At 43.9% G+C, this 16,673-nt stretch overlaps 1 protein-coding gene and 1 long non-coding RNA gene across 2 annotated transcripts; one reads left to right on the top strand and one right to left on the bottom strand.

Moving 5' to 3' along the window:
* Nucleotides 1-1,232: 1,232 nt before the first annotated feature.
* On the bottom strand, nucleotides 1,233-3,327 carry LOC108440943. Its single transcript, XR_001858893.2, has 3 exons — nucleotides 2,539-3,327; nucleotides 2,388-2,463; nucleotides 1,233-1,288 (listed from the first exon to the last, which is right to left on the bottom strand). It is a non-coding gene; the product is annotated as an uncharacterized LOC108440943 (long non-coding RNA).
* On the top strand, nucleotides 2,445-16,314 carry LOC108440942 (NAD-dependent protein deacylase sirtuin-5, mitochondrial). The gene is made up of 9 exons (XM_017720147.2): nucleotides 2,445-2,547; nucleotides 5,094-5,219; nucleotides 6,068-6,201; nucleotides 9,079-9,304; nucleotides 10,163-10,250; nucleotides 10,464-10,517; nucleotides 11,508-11,631; nucleotides 12,078-12,193; nucleotides 14,044-16,314. The coding sequence occupies exons 2-9, from the start codon at nucleotides 5,114-5,116 to the stop codon at nucleotides 14,114-14,116; spliced, it is 921 nt and encodes a 306-aa protein (XP_017575636.1). The 5' UTR covers nucleotides 2,445-2,547; nucleotides 5,094-5,113; the 3' UTR covers nucleotides 14,117-16,314.
* The last annotated feature ends 359 nt before the right edge of the window (nucleotides 16,315-16,673 follow it).

The raw sequence follows: 16,673 nt of genomic DNA, 5'->3' as shown, positions 1-16,673 counted from the left end.
TTGTTACAATACAACAGCCTATTTAAAACACATTCTGAAGAACCGTTTCACCATGCAAAGAACCACGTAGCATGAAACGGTTCTACATAGGACTGCTAAATAGAATCATTGTCTTTATTAAAGAACCAGTGGAGAACACTCTTTTCAAGTGTGTACAGGGTGAAAGACAGATACCACTTTTTTGTTAGTTTAAGTATTTGACATTTTTAAGAATCTGAAAAAAGCACAGAAGACACACAGTGTGTTTAACAGAAAACTACATAGAGCACTCGGCATTAAAGTATACTCTTAAGTCTGTTTGGGTAAAAGTGAAAAACAGAAACCAGAACAACCCAGAAGTTTCCAGACCTGGAAGTCAAGAAATTATTAACATAAGACCCTAGCAACTACCTGGAAGATCTGGCAGACACTAAATCTTCCCCCAATCAGATAAACAGCACTTTAATCTTTGAGAGAGAGGAGAAAATCAAGCTGTAAGTCATGTTGGAGCAGGAAGGGGTCGTCCCCAAACTGTTCCCACAAAGTTGGGAGCATGAAATTGTCCAAAATCTCTTGGAGCTGAAGCTTTAAGAGTTCCTTTCACTGGAATTAAGGGGCCGAGCCCAACTCCTGAAAAACAACCCCACATCATGATCCCCCCTCCACCAAACTTTACACTTGGCACAGTGCAGTCAGACAAGTGTCGTTCTCCTGGCAACGGCCAAACCCAGACTCGTCCATCAGATTGCCAGATGGAGAAGCTTGAGTGGTCACTCCAGAGAACACGTCTCCACTGCTCTAGAGTCCAGTGGTGGCGCTTTACACCACTGCATTCCACGCTTTGCATTGCGCTTGGTGATGTAAGGCTTAGATGCAGCTGCTCGGCCATGGAAACCCATTCCATGAAGCTCTCTACGCTGTTCTTGAGCTGATCTGAAGGCCACATGAAGTTTGGAGGTCTGTAGTGATTGACTCTGCAGAAAGTTGGTGACCTCTGCGCACTATGCCCCGCAGCATCCGCTGACCGCTCTGTCATTTTACATGGCCGGCAACTTCGTGGCTGAGTTGCTGTCGTTCCCAATCACTTCCACTTTGTTATAATCCCACTGACAGTGGACTGTGGAATATTTAGTAGTGAGGAAATTTCACGACTGGACTTGCTGCACAGGTGGCGTCCGATCACGGTACCACGCTGGAATCCTCTGAGCTCCTGAGAGCGACCCATTCTTTCACTAATGTCTGTAGAAGCAGTCTGCAGGCCTAGGGGCTCGGCTTCATACACCTGTGGCCATGGAAGTGACTGGAACACCTGAATTCAATGATTTGGATGGGTGAGGGAATACTTTTGGAAATATAGTGTAGCTTTCTTACAATGACCTTTTTTCCTTTTATCTTGCACGAACTTCTGATTCAGGAAACTTTTCTACGCTACTGCTCTAACAGTGCGCTGCTCCCCCTATTGATCAAACTTTATAGCGATAAATTATGACCGCTGTTAAGAATAAAACGTGAAACGATCAAAACGTCTTCGTTTTGAAGATGGCAGAAAGGTGTGCTTGTGTTACGTCATCACTTTCCTGAAAATAACACATTTTAATGCCGTATTATTGACGCACATGAGGTTCCGTGTTATATGTTACTGCAACAACTTTACTAACAGGCCTCTTGAGTGTATTGTTTATTTTCATTCTACGTGCTAAATTCTTTATTCATGAGCAGAAACTAGACCTCACGTCTTGCAGAAACTAACAGATTCTTGGATTTCTATGACAGGTTTTATGGAGAGACACTTGATTAGCTGGCTTTCCTCTTGTAAAGCGGAAAATCTTGGGGGCAGTCGTGGGCTGGAGGTTAAGTTAAGTGATACTTTTTAAATCCCACAAATGGGGAAATTCCACCTCCACATTTAACCCATCCGTGAAGTGAGACACATACACACTAGTGAATACACACACTATAGGGGGCAGTGAGCACACTTGCCCGGAGCAGTGGGCAGCCCAATCCACAGCGCCCGGGGAGCAGTTGGGGGTTAGGTGTCTTGCTCAAGGACACCTCAGTCATGGACTGTCGGAGCTGGGGATCGAACCGGCAACCTTCCGGTCACAGGGCCAGATCCCTAACCTCCAGCCTTGTAACCAGAAGGCTGCCGGTTCGTTCCCCTCGTTTGACGGCACATGACCAAGGCACCTAACCCCCCCCCACTGCTCCCCAGGCGCTGCAGATAGAGCTGCCCACTGCTCCGGGCAAGTGTGCTTGCTGCCCCCTAGTGTGTGGGTGGGTGTTTCACTGCATGGATGTGCAAACGCAGTTCTGAATTCAGTTCAGTTGTGTGTGTATATGTGTATGTACGCCTCCCCCTGCACTGATCCCATATTCCCGTCAGAGGCCTGATCATGCTTTGGTCTCACCTTAGTTGTACGCCTCCCGTAACAGTAGTTGGCGCTGTTGAGCCGCCGTGTCGCTCGGCAGCCCCTCTGACTCGACCTAGAAGAAGAGGAAGTCGGTTCACTATGCTCACAAGTGTTTACGGAGGAGGCTGAGGAGACTAATCACCTTTACCTGCCCGCGGTAAGAGCTTTCATTCCTTTATACCTCCACCGTTCGCCCCTAGAGCACCGTGGCTGGCCCCTGAGCTCGTGTGCGGTTGACCGAGGCGAGGACTCGTAGTTTAGTCTGGACTTTTTGTCGGTGTGTGTCTCAGCCCCTCGGGGCGGGCGGGCGGTCTCCGCCTCACCTGCTCAGCCGGGCTATTAAAGCGAGTTTAAGCCCCTTCTCGGTGTCCCCGCTCGGCTGTTGTGAGATAAAACACTCCATTCGCTTATTTAGTCCGAGTGCGACGCGCCTGGCTTAGTTCAAAGTTGTCGGAAAGCGCTGGAGTTGGCTCGTCATTCGAATTCTCCGTTCCACCTTAAATGGTGCAGCAGTTACCGCAGCAGCCCTAGGCGCCTGAATGGAGCTGCGGCCCCGTTTAAGGTGGAACGGTCGATTCGAAAAACGAGCCGGCTTCAGCGTCGTGGTAACGAGGTCTGTCGCATATAATTTCAACGTGACCGCAAACAGCAAAACCTGAAGGTCCACAAGCTGTTAAACAGGGTCTCTGTGGCACAGAGTAAAGTCTGAGTGGGGGTCTTCCAGGGTCTGGAGTGGCTCTCTCTGCCCCATCAGCTGCCTAGGAGATCGAGCCACAGTTCATCCTCCGCAGAAAACTTGCAGAAAGGCACGTAGACTGACTGACTGGCTGACTGACGTCAGAGGGCGAGACCGCAGACACTGGGGCAGATTGTGGAGCTAATGAGGAGGAATGGCGTCCTCACAGTCTCGGGTTTACCGGCTCATAACCAGCTACAGGTGGCAGACAGGCTGCGGGAGATGCCAGACGTTAGCCGGCAGATTTGCTGCTGAACGTCTGGAGAAGCTGGGCTAGGTGGTCTCGGTTTAGGTTACAGGGAAACATCTGTTGGACTCGAGCCAGGGGTGGGCCGAAGCCCCTCATTCAGGTCCATGTAGGCACTTAAAGGAATGGTCCAGTGAAAAAAGTCGTTTACACAGTTTTCCCTCCGCCTGTGTGTGGTCAGTCTGCCAGGACGTGGTGAATCGAAGTCTGTAGCTGGGTTTCCAAACCTCGTATCTCCAGTTGGGTCATTTTTCAGCTTTTGACATAATTAAAAGAGCCTGTTGTCCTTTATGTTGTGTGAATATGTCATGATGAATGGCCCAAAGTGACGTAGAACAGTGTCTGGTTCCATATATATGTATGTATGTATATATATGTATATGTGTGTGTGTGTGTGTGTGATATAAATAATAATAATAATAATAATAATAATAATAATAATAATAATAATAATAATAAAAATACTGGACTGAACAGAATGATGACATGAGGAGGTTGACCTTCTGTCCTGTCCTAGTGTTTATTACCGTTTGGGTGCTCTGGGTCCCTCATTATCCATCCACTTTACACATGTATTAACCTCCTATTCTCCAGTGACCAAATCGTAAGGCACATTATTCAGTAACTGCATGAAATAAATGTGCGTTTTTATTTATTAATTTGCTGTAAAAGCTCCCTCAGATTTACAGAATGTGTGTTTGATGAACATGCATATCCCTATAGGCTTACAATTTACTGCTGAAGGCCAAAAATCTCAGACGCTCTTTGTTTTATTTTCTATAAGTGATGTTTCCAGAGCAGATCACTGAAGAGACGCCGTCTGTTTACAGTTTAGAGCCCAGATTTGGGGAAAAACGGGTCGACTTTCAGTAGAAAAGCGTAAAAGCTTAAGGTTGGCATGCACGGTGCCGAGCGTCAACTGGACTGAGCAGCGTTTTCTGGAGTGCTGAAAAGTGATGTTTTGCTGTATCACCTGCCTCTAGTTTCCGATCTTCGTATTTATGTGCAGACAATTGAAAGTTTGAACACATGTGGTGTTGCTGACTTTCAAAGTAAAAATTATGTATGTATGTGTGTATTAAACACTGTGTCCACTCACTGTCCACTCTATTAGACTCTCCTACCTGGTCGGTCCACCCTGTAGATGTAAAGTCAGAGACGACAGCTCATCTGCTTGTTCAGTTTGTGCTGGTCGTCCTCTAGTCCTTCATCAGTGGTCACAGGACGCTGCCCACAGGACGCTGTTGGCTGGATATTCTGGTTGGTGGACTTTTCTCAGTCCAGCAGCGACACTGAGGTGTTTATATACTCCAGTAGCACTGCTGTGTGTGATCCACTCAGACCAGCACAACACACACAAACACACCACCACCACGTCAGTGTTACTGCAGTGCTGCGAATGATCCACCACCCAAATATTACCTGCTCTGTGAGGGTCCATGGGGGTCCTGTCCACTGAAGAACAGGGTAACAGAGTATCAGAGAAACAGATGGACTACAGTCTGTAACTGTAGAACTACAGAGACCAGCTATACAGTAAGTGGAGCTGATGAAGTGGACAGTGAGCGTAGAAACAGGGAGGTGGTCAGGATGTCATGCCTGATCAGTATATAGTCTTTGTCACCCTCAATAGTTTGACAGCTGAACAGAAACCTGGCTTATATTAGTTTCTTTAATTTAATTTCTTTAATCTTTTTTTTCTTGTTTTTTTTCTCTACAGTTCAGCATTAAGCAGCAGAAATGATCATTCGGCAGCTCACGCGGCGGACGCTGCGCTCTCCTTTGGAATGTGGGAGTCAGCTTGCAGCTCTGAAAGCTCTGACTGGAGCTGCGAGACCAAACTCAGGTAAACCCAGGGTGTAATGATCTCAGCACAGAATCACAGCTGTGTAGTCTTTTGTAAGACTGAAGATAAGTGACCCACGTCGCCCCACTGCTGCGCTCCCTTCACTGGCTCTCTGTAGCTGCTCGCGTCAGATTTAAGACCCTAATGCTGGCCTACAGAGCCAAAGATGGACCGGCTCCTACCGACTTGATGGCAGTGGTGAAGTCTCTAACTGAACCACGAGCCCTTCGAGTACAGCTCGGCTTGACCCGCCGTCCTTCAATGCGCCTGGAAGACAAGCATAGAGACTGTTCTCTGAACTGGAGCCCAGGTGGTGGAATGAACTCCCACTGGCTGTCCGAACAGCAGAGTCTCTCGCTGTCTTCAAACGCAGACTGAAGACAAAGGGAAACAAATTCTCTGGGATTTTTCAGATCTAGTGTTTGTTGCAAATCACGGAAATATGTTAAATTAAAAACTAAACTCTCAGACTGACTCAGATTTGTGTTAAATCTTTTACCAGAGCTCAAATCAGTAAGTTAGGCTACGTGCCTTTGGCAGCTCTTGGAGAAAGTGGCACAGTGGGTCCAGCATTAAAGTAGCTACTCAAAGAGAAATCCATTGGCCTGTTCTTCAGCACAGAGATCTTTATCCGTCGCTTTCATATCAGTCGGATTAGATTCCTCGATTTCGCTCCTTGCTTTGGCCCGGTGTGATTCCACGGTCTGTTTAGCTACATTAGCCTCATAGCTGTGAAACATTTGTGGAAATGTCTTTTTCACCACAGAAAACTGAGGTTTATTGAGGCTTTAGTGGTTGTTTTCCTGACGTTGTTGGACAGAGCCTTTACAGACTGATTGTTGTCACAGACATGGCAGAGTTTCGTGAGGTTTTCTCCAAAGCCAAGCACATCGCCATCATCACTGGAGCTGGGGTTAGCGCAGAGAGCGGCCTGCCCACCTTCAGGGCAGCCAGTGGCCACTGGAGACGATGGAAGACGCAGGTGAGCGGGAGCGTGCATAAACGTAGATACTTGGATTTTGTTGCCCCATTTCTTTTAACCATTTTAGCGCTTTTGAGAAGGGAAACTAAAGACTGCAGTTTTCTCTCCCGACAGCCACAAAGCTGCATTCATGCCGGACGACCACTGTACAGTGCTGTGCAGACTGTCTTAAAGGGCCCATATCATGAAAAAATGCTCTTTTTTTCTCACCTGTTGAAATAAGAGTTCGATGAATGATGTATACACTGGTAAAGTTTCAGATTATAACGTCGCAGTCCGTTCAGTCCATATATAGAGCTGCAAAAACGGCCCATTTTGAATGATTGTTGTGATGTCATACTCCCCCCATTCAAACTACAACAGTTCGGCCTTATTTTAGTCCATTTCCATATAGTTTATTCCGTTCACACTGCCGTCAACAGGAGCATTTAAGTCTGGACTACTTCTTCAATGAAGTGCAGTACAGGGCATATAAATTAAAATAGAAATAGAAATTCCTCTGATTTTACACCTTGATTAAGTGGTTTAATCAGTGTCATTGAGAGTGGTGTAAAATGAGAGAGGTTCACATTGCTGGAGAAAGGAACCAGACGTCTGATGTGTTTATTGCTCATAATACCTCGCATACCTAAGTTTCTCTGAGGGTGCTTGACCCATGAAATGGATGTGACTGATAGTACGATGGGGCGCTGACCGATGCCAGGGACGCTGTTTCATGATAGGTTTTGTAATGGGGGTTAAACGTGGTGGAGGGGTACCTGCAGAGTGTTGTGAGGTCAAATAGTCCTCAAAGAAAATGCAGTTTGTTGTGCAGATTTATCTCGATTTTACCATCAGCATCACATATAAAAGCTGAGATGCCGCACGTAGTTTAACGGGTGGTTTTGGATAGTAAATAAAATGGCTATATTTGTGTAGTTGTCATGGTGACCCCAGGTTCCTACCACCACCACCGTTAAGTAATCAGAATCTGTAGGTTTCTCCACAGTGAACCGTTTCCTTTATAGGTTTATAGGCACAGCACTGAAAACAGCCTGTTTAATCCTAGTTAAGTTATAAAGAACGGTTGAAAAGTGTTTGTATAAGAATGAATTATGTTGGTTTTCGGTATAGAAACCCACACAAAGCTTATAGATGTGAATTGCAAGACAAATGTTGTGGTCTATTTACATAATGGTCAGAACTTTGGGGCACTGGTGCTGTAATTGGAAGGAAAAGTCGAGCCGTTCTTCAGTGGGAATGTTTTACATTGTGGTAGTTTTTTTTACATCTTCAGCACAAATTTTAGGGCCTAAACTAATTCTTGAGGAACAATTACAACGTACAGTACAGCACGTCATTAGTGGTGTAGCTAGACGGTGCTTTGGGATTCAGGGCTGGTCACGAAGTGCGTTACGCTTCATTAAACGCAGTGGAGAAAATGATGGTGGTGTGAACACTGATGTCGGCTGATTAAGGGAACACTTCAGCTGAAGTAGCCGTTAATGAATGAGCCTCGGTTCGTTATCAGCAGTAGTAATATTCAGATGATGTACCTTTAGCCTTCCATACGTTGACTATCTGATCCTCATCCATTCTGGACGCAGCACTTTTGCTCTTGCCCTTTTTAAATGCAGCTTCAGCATCCAGATGCTTACAGTATCTCATTTCCCTGAGTAGTATTTACATTTTTTAATCTCTCTGGTATGACAGCATTGCAGAATGCATAGCCTATCCAGACTATGCTGTGTTTAATACTGCATTAAGCATTGAACCTGCAGTGCAGAGCATTACAGGCATCTGAAGTTCCAGAGAAAGTAAAGAGTACATTACAATCCATAGAGTCGCTTTCATATAAATAGTTTTTGTGATTTTTATATACAACAGCTTCCGTAAATCACATTTACATGCTTTAAAATAGACAACAGAGGGTACTTTTAGGTGCCGTGGACAAACAGTGTACTGTAAATATTGGTTCATATGTATAAATTGTTTAGGTATAGTCAGAGACCGTGCTTCATTTATTCTATATCCAGCCAAAACAGTCATTAAGTAGGTTATTCAGTTTTCAGATGTTTCTGACCAGATCAGATATAAAAGATTCCACTTGCATGAGGAAGGTGAAAGTCAAAGGAAAGTATGTGTAAAAAGGTTTAAAGCTACAGAGAAAATGAGACTCCTAACAACCACCTGGAAGACCTGGTAGCAACCTAAACCGTCCTCTTCAGATAATCAGCGCTTAAAGCTTTCGTCTTTGAGAGAGAGGCTGGTGTTCTCAGAGTCCAGACTTCTACGTCACTGGCTGTGTTTGGTTTTACGTGGATTCTTAGAAGAAGCACAAAGTGCAAAACCAACTTCTGAGACTGAACTTTGGAGATGTGGAAAAACGTTGCTGCAGATTTCTTTGAGAAACTGAAAGCGAGTCACCTAAAGGGAGTGGAAGCTGTAATAAAGGCAGAAAGTGGACACACTAAATACTGAAGAGTTTGGTATTGTGTTCAGTTGTTGAGGCTCTGAAACGTGTTTTTTTTTTTTTTTTTTTTTTTTTTTTTTTTTTTCTGATGATAAAAATGAAAAAAATGAAGGCTGGTCTCTGATTTTTGCACAGCACTGTATCTATTTATATATATTTTAAAGTCAAATTATCAGCCTTGATAAGACATAATTGCCTTTTATTGTTATATCTTCATGCAGTCATTTTAGAACGAATTATGAATACAGCAAACCTTTTATTATTGACTTATTTATGGCATCATTAGTTATTTGTAATCATAAACAATCAAGAAGTTACACAATACTAGAACTAGCCTATTAGAGGAAGAGTGCTAGTGTCTGTCTCAAATGCTGCCTGTGATCTTGGATCCAACGCTTCCTTCTGTCATTCTTACTGTTTTCTAGGATCTGGCCACTGCGCAGGAGTTCTCCCGCAACCCGTCCAGAGTGTGGGAGTTCTACCACTACTGGAGGGAGTTGGCCCTCAAGGCCACGCCCAGCGAGGCCCACAGAGCTATAGCCGAGTGTGAGGCTCGTCTCAGTAAGCAGGGCCGATCCATGGTGGTCATCACCCAGAACACGGATGAGCTCCACCGCAGAGCCGGGTCCAAACACGTGCTGGAGGTCCACGGTGAGCAAGGGCACGCTCGCCTCTGGTGCTACTGCTAAAGTAGATGCCACGTAGGGACGAGTCAGAATCTTCCCGTAGCCATAAAACTATTAAAAAAAATGAATAGTCAATATTTTTGATACACAAATGAGCTTTTGCTTAAATGTATATTTTCTCCTCCACCAGAGGGCAGTGAGGAGCCCACATTTTACATCTTACATTTTGGCCACGTTTCATATCAACACTGCTGTGTCTGATCCACACGTACCAGCACAACACACACTAACACTAGCACACCACCACACTGCAGTGCTCAGAATGATCCACCACCCAAAGAGTACCTGCTCTGTGAGGGTCCATGGGGGTCCTGACCACTGAAGAACAGGGTAACAGAGTATCAGAGAAACAGATGGACTACAGTCTGTAACTGTAGAACTACAGAGTGCAGCTATACAGTAAGTGGAGCTGATAAAGTGGACAGTGAGCGTAGAAACAAGGAGGTGGTCAGGATGTTATTGCTGATCGGTGTGTGTGTGTGTGTGTATATATATATATTAGACACACACATTTTTTTTCTAACATGTTTAGTACAAATAAAGTGCTAAGATTGACTGGAAAATGCCCTATTTCAGTTTGTTCCCTGCGAAGGATGTGTTCACTTATTTTCACAAAACCATATCATTTGCCCAGGAGAGCCCAAACTTTTGCATGCGATTTCAGATATCGTGAGGTCTTATAGCCCATCTCGAACTTTCTTTGTCTCATTTCATAGCAAAGCTTTCTGGTTCTTGAAGGGTGGCTACATCAACATGCTTAGCATGTCTAAAATTGTTCTTAGGTAGTGATTTCATATTTCATGTTATTATTATTTCATTCCAGGCAACCTTTTCAAAACCAGGTGTCTGAGCTGTGGAGATGTGGATGACAACCACCACAGCCCCATCTGCGCTGCTCTGCAGGGCAAAGGGTAAAACAAGCCCAGATGGCTCTGTTACATAATGCCATTAGCAGCAAACCTTCATACTGTTTACATGTTTAATTTATAGCCTCGCTTCTCCCTTCTTTTTTAGAAAAACCCCAGAACTAAGCTTTTTTAAATACCTGGCAACAAGTAATTGTGTTCTGTGAATTCCTGAGTGTCAGATTTATTGATTTGACAGATTTCTAACTCCTGTTACAGTGATCCAGACCCAAAGTGCAGCGATGCTGATATTCCTGTGAGGGATTTGCCAAGGTATAGTGAGCTTTATATGGCATTTGAGGTGACGTCTGCCAGTTTTCATATTCATGTCAACATAATTTATTCATTAATATGTAAACGGTCATTCCGAGTGCTTTGGTTTGTAACGCTGTGCTTTAGGGAAACGTCTGTGTCAGAACTGCTCAACAGTGGTGGTGATAGGAACCAGACATCTGACGTTAGCGCCTCCAAAAGCTCCCTCACGTAAAATTGTTACATGCAGTCTTTATGGAAGTGTTGTCTGAAGTTTTTGGCCTAAAACGTATTTTTCAAATAACCTGTTCACACCAAGGAGACACATGCAGGAAGCTGTGAGACAAAATAGTCCCTAAAGAAAACGGATGGTGTCGGATTTGTGACTGTTTTACCATCAACGTCACGTGAAAACTCGTAGGACATGTGAAGGTTCACCTGTGGTTTTGGAAAGCGAATACAATGGCTATATTTGAGTTGCAGTCATTCTGACTCCTGGTTCCTATCAGCACCACTTTAAAGAAATCTATCAGTCTATCAGTTTTTCTACAATGAACTGTGTCACATCTGAATCAAACCGCTCTGAATAACCGTTCACTTAGGAAAAATCAGTGAAATTCCCCTTTGAAGCCTCTAAATGTTGAAGGAAGAAATGACTATCACTGTACGTATCCTTGCATTAAAGCATTTTCCCTATTTAAAGAAAAGAAAAAGGTTTTTATTTATTTTTTGTGAAGTATTAATTCTTAAAAACTCTCACATACCAGGAATATTACCCAGAGTTGAAATCACTTGGGCAGTATTTCATTGATGGAGACCAGCAGTAAGCTGGTTCTCCACTAGATGGCAGTGTGATATTAAAATTGTCTGTTTATAGCGCCGTTGTAATGATGCTTCTCTGTTAATGAGCTCCTCAGCAGAGCCAGTCTGAATGTGTTTATTTAAGCACCGCTGTCCTCCATCTAATCTAGCGATATCTTGCTTTTGTAACACGAACGGTCCGTGCTGCAGGTGTGACGAGGGAGGCTGTGATGGCCTCTTGAGGCCGGATGTGATCTGGTTCGGGGAGACGCTGGACTCTCATGTCCTCACCAAAGTGGAGAAGGAGCTGGACGCCTGTGACCTCTGCCTGCTGGTGAGATTGTAGAGCTTTCTGGACGGATTTTAGAGGATTGGTTGAGCAGAAAGTGCCAAGTAACAGAACTCATTGACCGTGATGGGTCAGCTGCACAGTGAACATGGAATTTCCAGTGTTTAAATCTTGAAGGTTTCAAAATCCACCAATCCCTCCACAGTCCGTATGGAGCATCTGTGGAAAGTAAAACACCCTGTTTCACAAAAACCTGTTCTTTTATCTATACCTGCCTGTTTAGTCTACAGCAGGCTAAAGCTGTAAGAAGCCTCCGAATGAGGCACGATACAGGACAGCCAATAAGAGCAGAGATCATTTACATATATTATTGCTCATAAAACACAGTTATGAAAAAGGCTGTTGTTCCATGCGAATGTTGAGAACGAGTGTCTAACCCTGTGCTCTGCGTTCCACTCCTGTCTCTTTGTGGTTCGTTGGTTTAATTGCAGGTGGGCACAGCCTCTGTCGTCTTCCCTGCAGCATTGTTCGCCCCCCAGGTGGCGTCTCGGGGAGTCCCAGTGGCCGAGTTTAACATCCGGCCGAGAGCGAGCACATCCCGATATAAGTGAGTCGCAGAATTTTTCACCAGGTCTAACGTCAAACTGGGGTTACTAGAATTAGAAGATACTATTTGTGTACCACAGGATAAAAAGCCCTTGTTTTTAAATGTACTTTTTCATAAATATCTGGATACTTCAGAGTCTGACGGTGCCTCTCACTGAAATTAGGCTGTGTTGAAATCAGTTAACTTGATATAATCACATCCAAAATCCCAATAATTGTAGCTAATAGGGATGCACCAATATGGGAATTGTGGAAAATCATGTTATTTATCACGTCCAAATCTGGCGATGCAGATGCATATACTCATTTTCAGAGAAATATACCATTTATTAAGGTTCACAAATACAGTAAAATGAATAAAAATGTACAGTAACCCAACATCACCGGAACCATCTGCTCTTCTGGAGTCCAAGAATTACACCACGTATTGTTTTGAAATATGGGTCACATCTGTCTGATGCTATGAACTTTTTAAGCAATTCCTTTCTGATGCTGATATGTATAGTAATTGATTTGAGACATCGGTACAGCAGTTTACCTACAGCACTTTACATTTACAGCATTTTGGCTGACGCTCTTATCCAGAGCGACTTACAATTTGATCATTTTTTTACACAGGAAGGCCAAGACGGTGTTAGGAGTCTTGCCCAAGGACTCTTATTGGTATAGTGTAGGGGGTTTACCCAGGTGGGGATTGAACCCCGGTCTACAGTGTCTATGTTAACCACTACACTATCCAACCACACCAGTGCTGCCTCCTCGCACTGAAGTTATAAGGAGTGTTTAATTCCAGCCTGCCTTTTAAGGCACAGTACAGGCCAGTCAATCAGAACAGAGATCATATCCATATCCGTCTATAACAAAAACAGCCTGTTCAGTTCTAACGGATGAAAAGAGGTCGGGAAAATTCTCGTATAAAAATGGGTTTGGTGCATAAACCTAGACAATTAAAGTCAAATTCAAGAAGGAAGTAGCTTTAGGTCCCTATTCAACTGTGTGGGGGCGCTTTTGGGGGTGGTCTGATAATGTATGCCCCCTGAAGGATGTGGTGGATACAGAACCTGTGGCAAGGTCCAGTCAAAACACCGCAGATTTTAGCTCATTAGCAAATCAGCAAGGCCTTCATGAACTGAATTCAGAGCGTTAGATGAGGGTAAACGCTAATATCCACAGCACTTTGGCTCAGAAGGTCTCCAGTTTGAGACACTCACATATATATAGAAAGCACCAGACGACACTGTGGGCACCAAAACAGTACCATGCCACAACGTCTGCAGGGCTGTTAGGAATGAACCCTGATGATTTTGCTTCCTAAAAGGAATTGGCTTGATGGTTGCTATTAGAGGCCATTAGGAAACCATCAAATGTAACTGGAATCAGCCCCAAAACACCTGATTAAACCATCAGAGTCCTTTCCACTGTGATATTAACCCTTCAGGTAAACACAGAATACCATTAGCGACTGCTGAAAACCACCAGGAACCAACACCTTTAATGGGTTCTAGGATTTTTTTTTTCCCAAAAGGGAGGTACATTAAATGTAACCCTCTTGCTGTGTTGTGGACAAAAAGTGGATTAAGTGATGATACGTGTGCGTGTGACGTCACTGGTGCTGAGAGTGCGTGTCTGCAGTCAGACTCTGTTGGGCGCCACGGTCTCCGTGTCAGCATTTGCATGAACTTACGCCTCAGTCGGCCAAGTACCGATATGAGGTGCGGAACGAGGTTTTTTACCAGTCCAGATGTGACAGACTGAGACTTTAAAGGGTTAAACGTGTGTGTGATGTATAAAACTCTCTTGTGGTAATGAAGCATCACTGACTGCACTGTGACTGTGTTTTTGGGGTTAAAGGTATCATTTCCAGGGTCCGTGTGCCTCCACCCTGCCCATCGCTCTGGCGCGCCACCAGTCTGAGGTGATCTGAAGCTCCGCCTTCCACCAGAGGGAGGTAAAGAGGAGCGAAGCTTCACGGTCCTTTTTAAAACCACCAGCCCAGGGGTGCCTTTCAACTACCAGCATTTACCAAAAGACGGAGGCGCTCAGCGCTGGGAATACAGCACACCCCTGTCATTAGTACATTCTGCTTTAAATGAGTTTTGTTGAAGAGGTGAAGTGGACCTGTTACAGCGCTGTTACGCCAGCCAAATGGGAACCATTAACGCTTGCTTGGAAATTAGGAAGACTGCGGAATCTAATTTTATTTCTAGTGTGATATAATTGATCCAGCTATGTGGCAAAGCGCGCCCCAGAGACGCCGATTTACTGCCAGTCATTTGCTGATCTGTGTGGAAATGCAGTGCTTTCTTCGGTTTTTGCTCAGCTGCATTTTAGCTCCCCTAAAAACAGCTTACCAACACTAGCAAAAAAGTACTATAAGAATGAATGGAAGCCAGTGAGCTTTAGTGCTATTCTTATGCATTAGTACGGTTTGAGTGAAGCATTAAAGGGCCCATATCGTGGTGAAGCTAACTTGCTTTGCTTTCTCGAAATAAGAGTTTGACCTAGTTTGTAAACGTTGTTAATGTTTCGCCTTAGTCCAGACAGCCCGAAGCTGCAGTGTCACGTGATGTCATGGAAAACCCAACACATTTACGTCTGTCCACCCATTCAGCCTGTTGCAGGTTAGCCAATTGGGACAGAGCCCATTTACATGGCAGTCTTAAAGGTGAGGAAAAACGGCCTGTTATAAGTATAAGGGATACAGCAAGGTTTTAAAATGGTCATGGGAAAAAAAAAAAATCCTGTTAATTACTGGTATGGTTGTGTGCAAAAGTTTGTGCGCCCCCGTTCAATTTTTCTTTGTTTGTTTATTTTCTGCATGACTATGTTCTGATCATTTATTGCGCAATTTCTGTTTACTTGCTGAATTTAATGTACTCGAGGGGGGGGAAAGTAAAACAAAATGTCGCCTGTGCGAAAGTTATGGCACATCTCGTATTTTATGTTTAATGTTTTTCCCCGGTGTGTTGAAGTGTAATAAATCGAAATAGTGCAGTCTGCAGAAACTGCCATATTTAGTGTCATTTGAGTGGGGGCTGTTCAAATTTGCATACAAGTCTACCTAAAACCACGCACATCTTGTTAGTGGAGAGACAGCACAGCAGGATATGGGCCCTTTAGTTACTCCACCTACTCGGCTGCTTTCTGCCTTTATAGGAACGTACCCAACAGCTAGCTTTGGGTGGTCGTACACTAATGCGGTCAGCATAGAATCACCTTAACCAGTATGTATTGTTACGTGGATGCAGGGACTTTATTCAGGATGATGGCTTACAGGTGGTGCAGATACATTGTAGTTCTACATTTACATTCTGGAATATATGCATTACTGTGTATGTTTATGCATTGCTGTGTACGCATTGCTGTGTACGCATTGCTGTGTACGCATTGCTGTGTATGCATTACTGTGTACGCATTGCTGTGTATGCATTACTGTGTATGCATTACTGTGTATGCATTACTGTGTACGCATTACTTTCGCTGCTTTGTATTTAAATGTTTGGGAGTCTAAAATGGGTGTTACGCTCTCAAGCTGAGCTGCTTTGAGTGTAGCTGAGATGTAACGTGTGACAGTCGTAGTTTGGTTGTCTGTAATTTTCTGTGACCAAACTGAGTTTTTCTGACCAAACTGTAGTTTAGTTGTTGGCACTTATCACACTCCACAGCCTCCACAGCCATACACTCTCTTTAAAAAATATATGGTTCTTCAAGGGTTCTTTAGACAAAAAAATGGTTCTATATGGAACCATGAACACTCAATGAACCCTTTGCCTCATGAAAGGGTTTTATGGATTGATGGAAAATGCGCACGGATGTGCTATAGACGGTTCTTGATAGAACCTTTATGAAAAGGGTTCTTTGTTACAAGCTTGACACCGTAAGAATAGAAGAATTCTTTCTTTGGTGCTGTATAGAACCATTTTCAAAAGGGGGCATTTACAGCACGTTCTCCATCAATCTGAAGAACCCTTTGACAATTCAAAGAAACCTCTATTATCATGCAAGGGGTTCTTTGAGTGTTTGTGATTTATATATAGAACCTTTTTGAAAAGGGTTCTTCTGTTGTTACAAGCTTGACACAATAACAATAGAACCTTTTTTGGTGCCATATAGAACCATCTACAGCACATTCTCCATCCGTCTGAAGAACTCTTTCACGATGCAGAGAAACTTTTAATCATTAAGGGTTCTTTAAGTGTTCCTTTTAATAAGGGTTCTGTATAGCACTCAAAAAGGTTCTTCTATTGTTACAAAATTGACGCTGTAACAATAGAAGAACTTTTTTTTTTTTTGGTGCTGTGTAGAACCATTTTCCAAAAAGTTCCATATAGAACGTTCTCCATCAGTCTGAAGAAAACTTTCACAATGCAGAGAACCCTTTAATCGTGTAAAGGGTTCTTTGAGTGCTCTTGATGCCATGCAGAGTCAGTTTCTTCACTAAAGAACCCTTGAAGCACCAGCTTTTAAAGAGTGTGCTTAAA

The sequence above is a fragment of the Pygocentrus nattereri genome, chromosome 2 (assembly GCF_015220715.1).
Source record: "Pygocentrus nattereri isolate fPygNat1 chromosome 2, fPygNat1.pri, whole genome shotgun sequence".
NCBI classification, from domain to species: domain Eukaryota; kingdom Metazoa; phylum Chordata; class Actinopteri; order Characiformes; family Serrasalmidae; genus Pygocentrus; species Pygocentrus nattereri.
The sequence above is the reverse complement of the archived record's forward strand: the minus strand, read 5'-3'. Positions and strand labels throughout refer to the sequence as shown.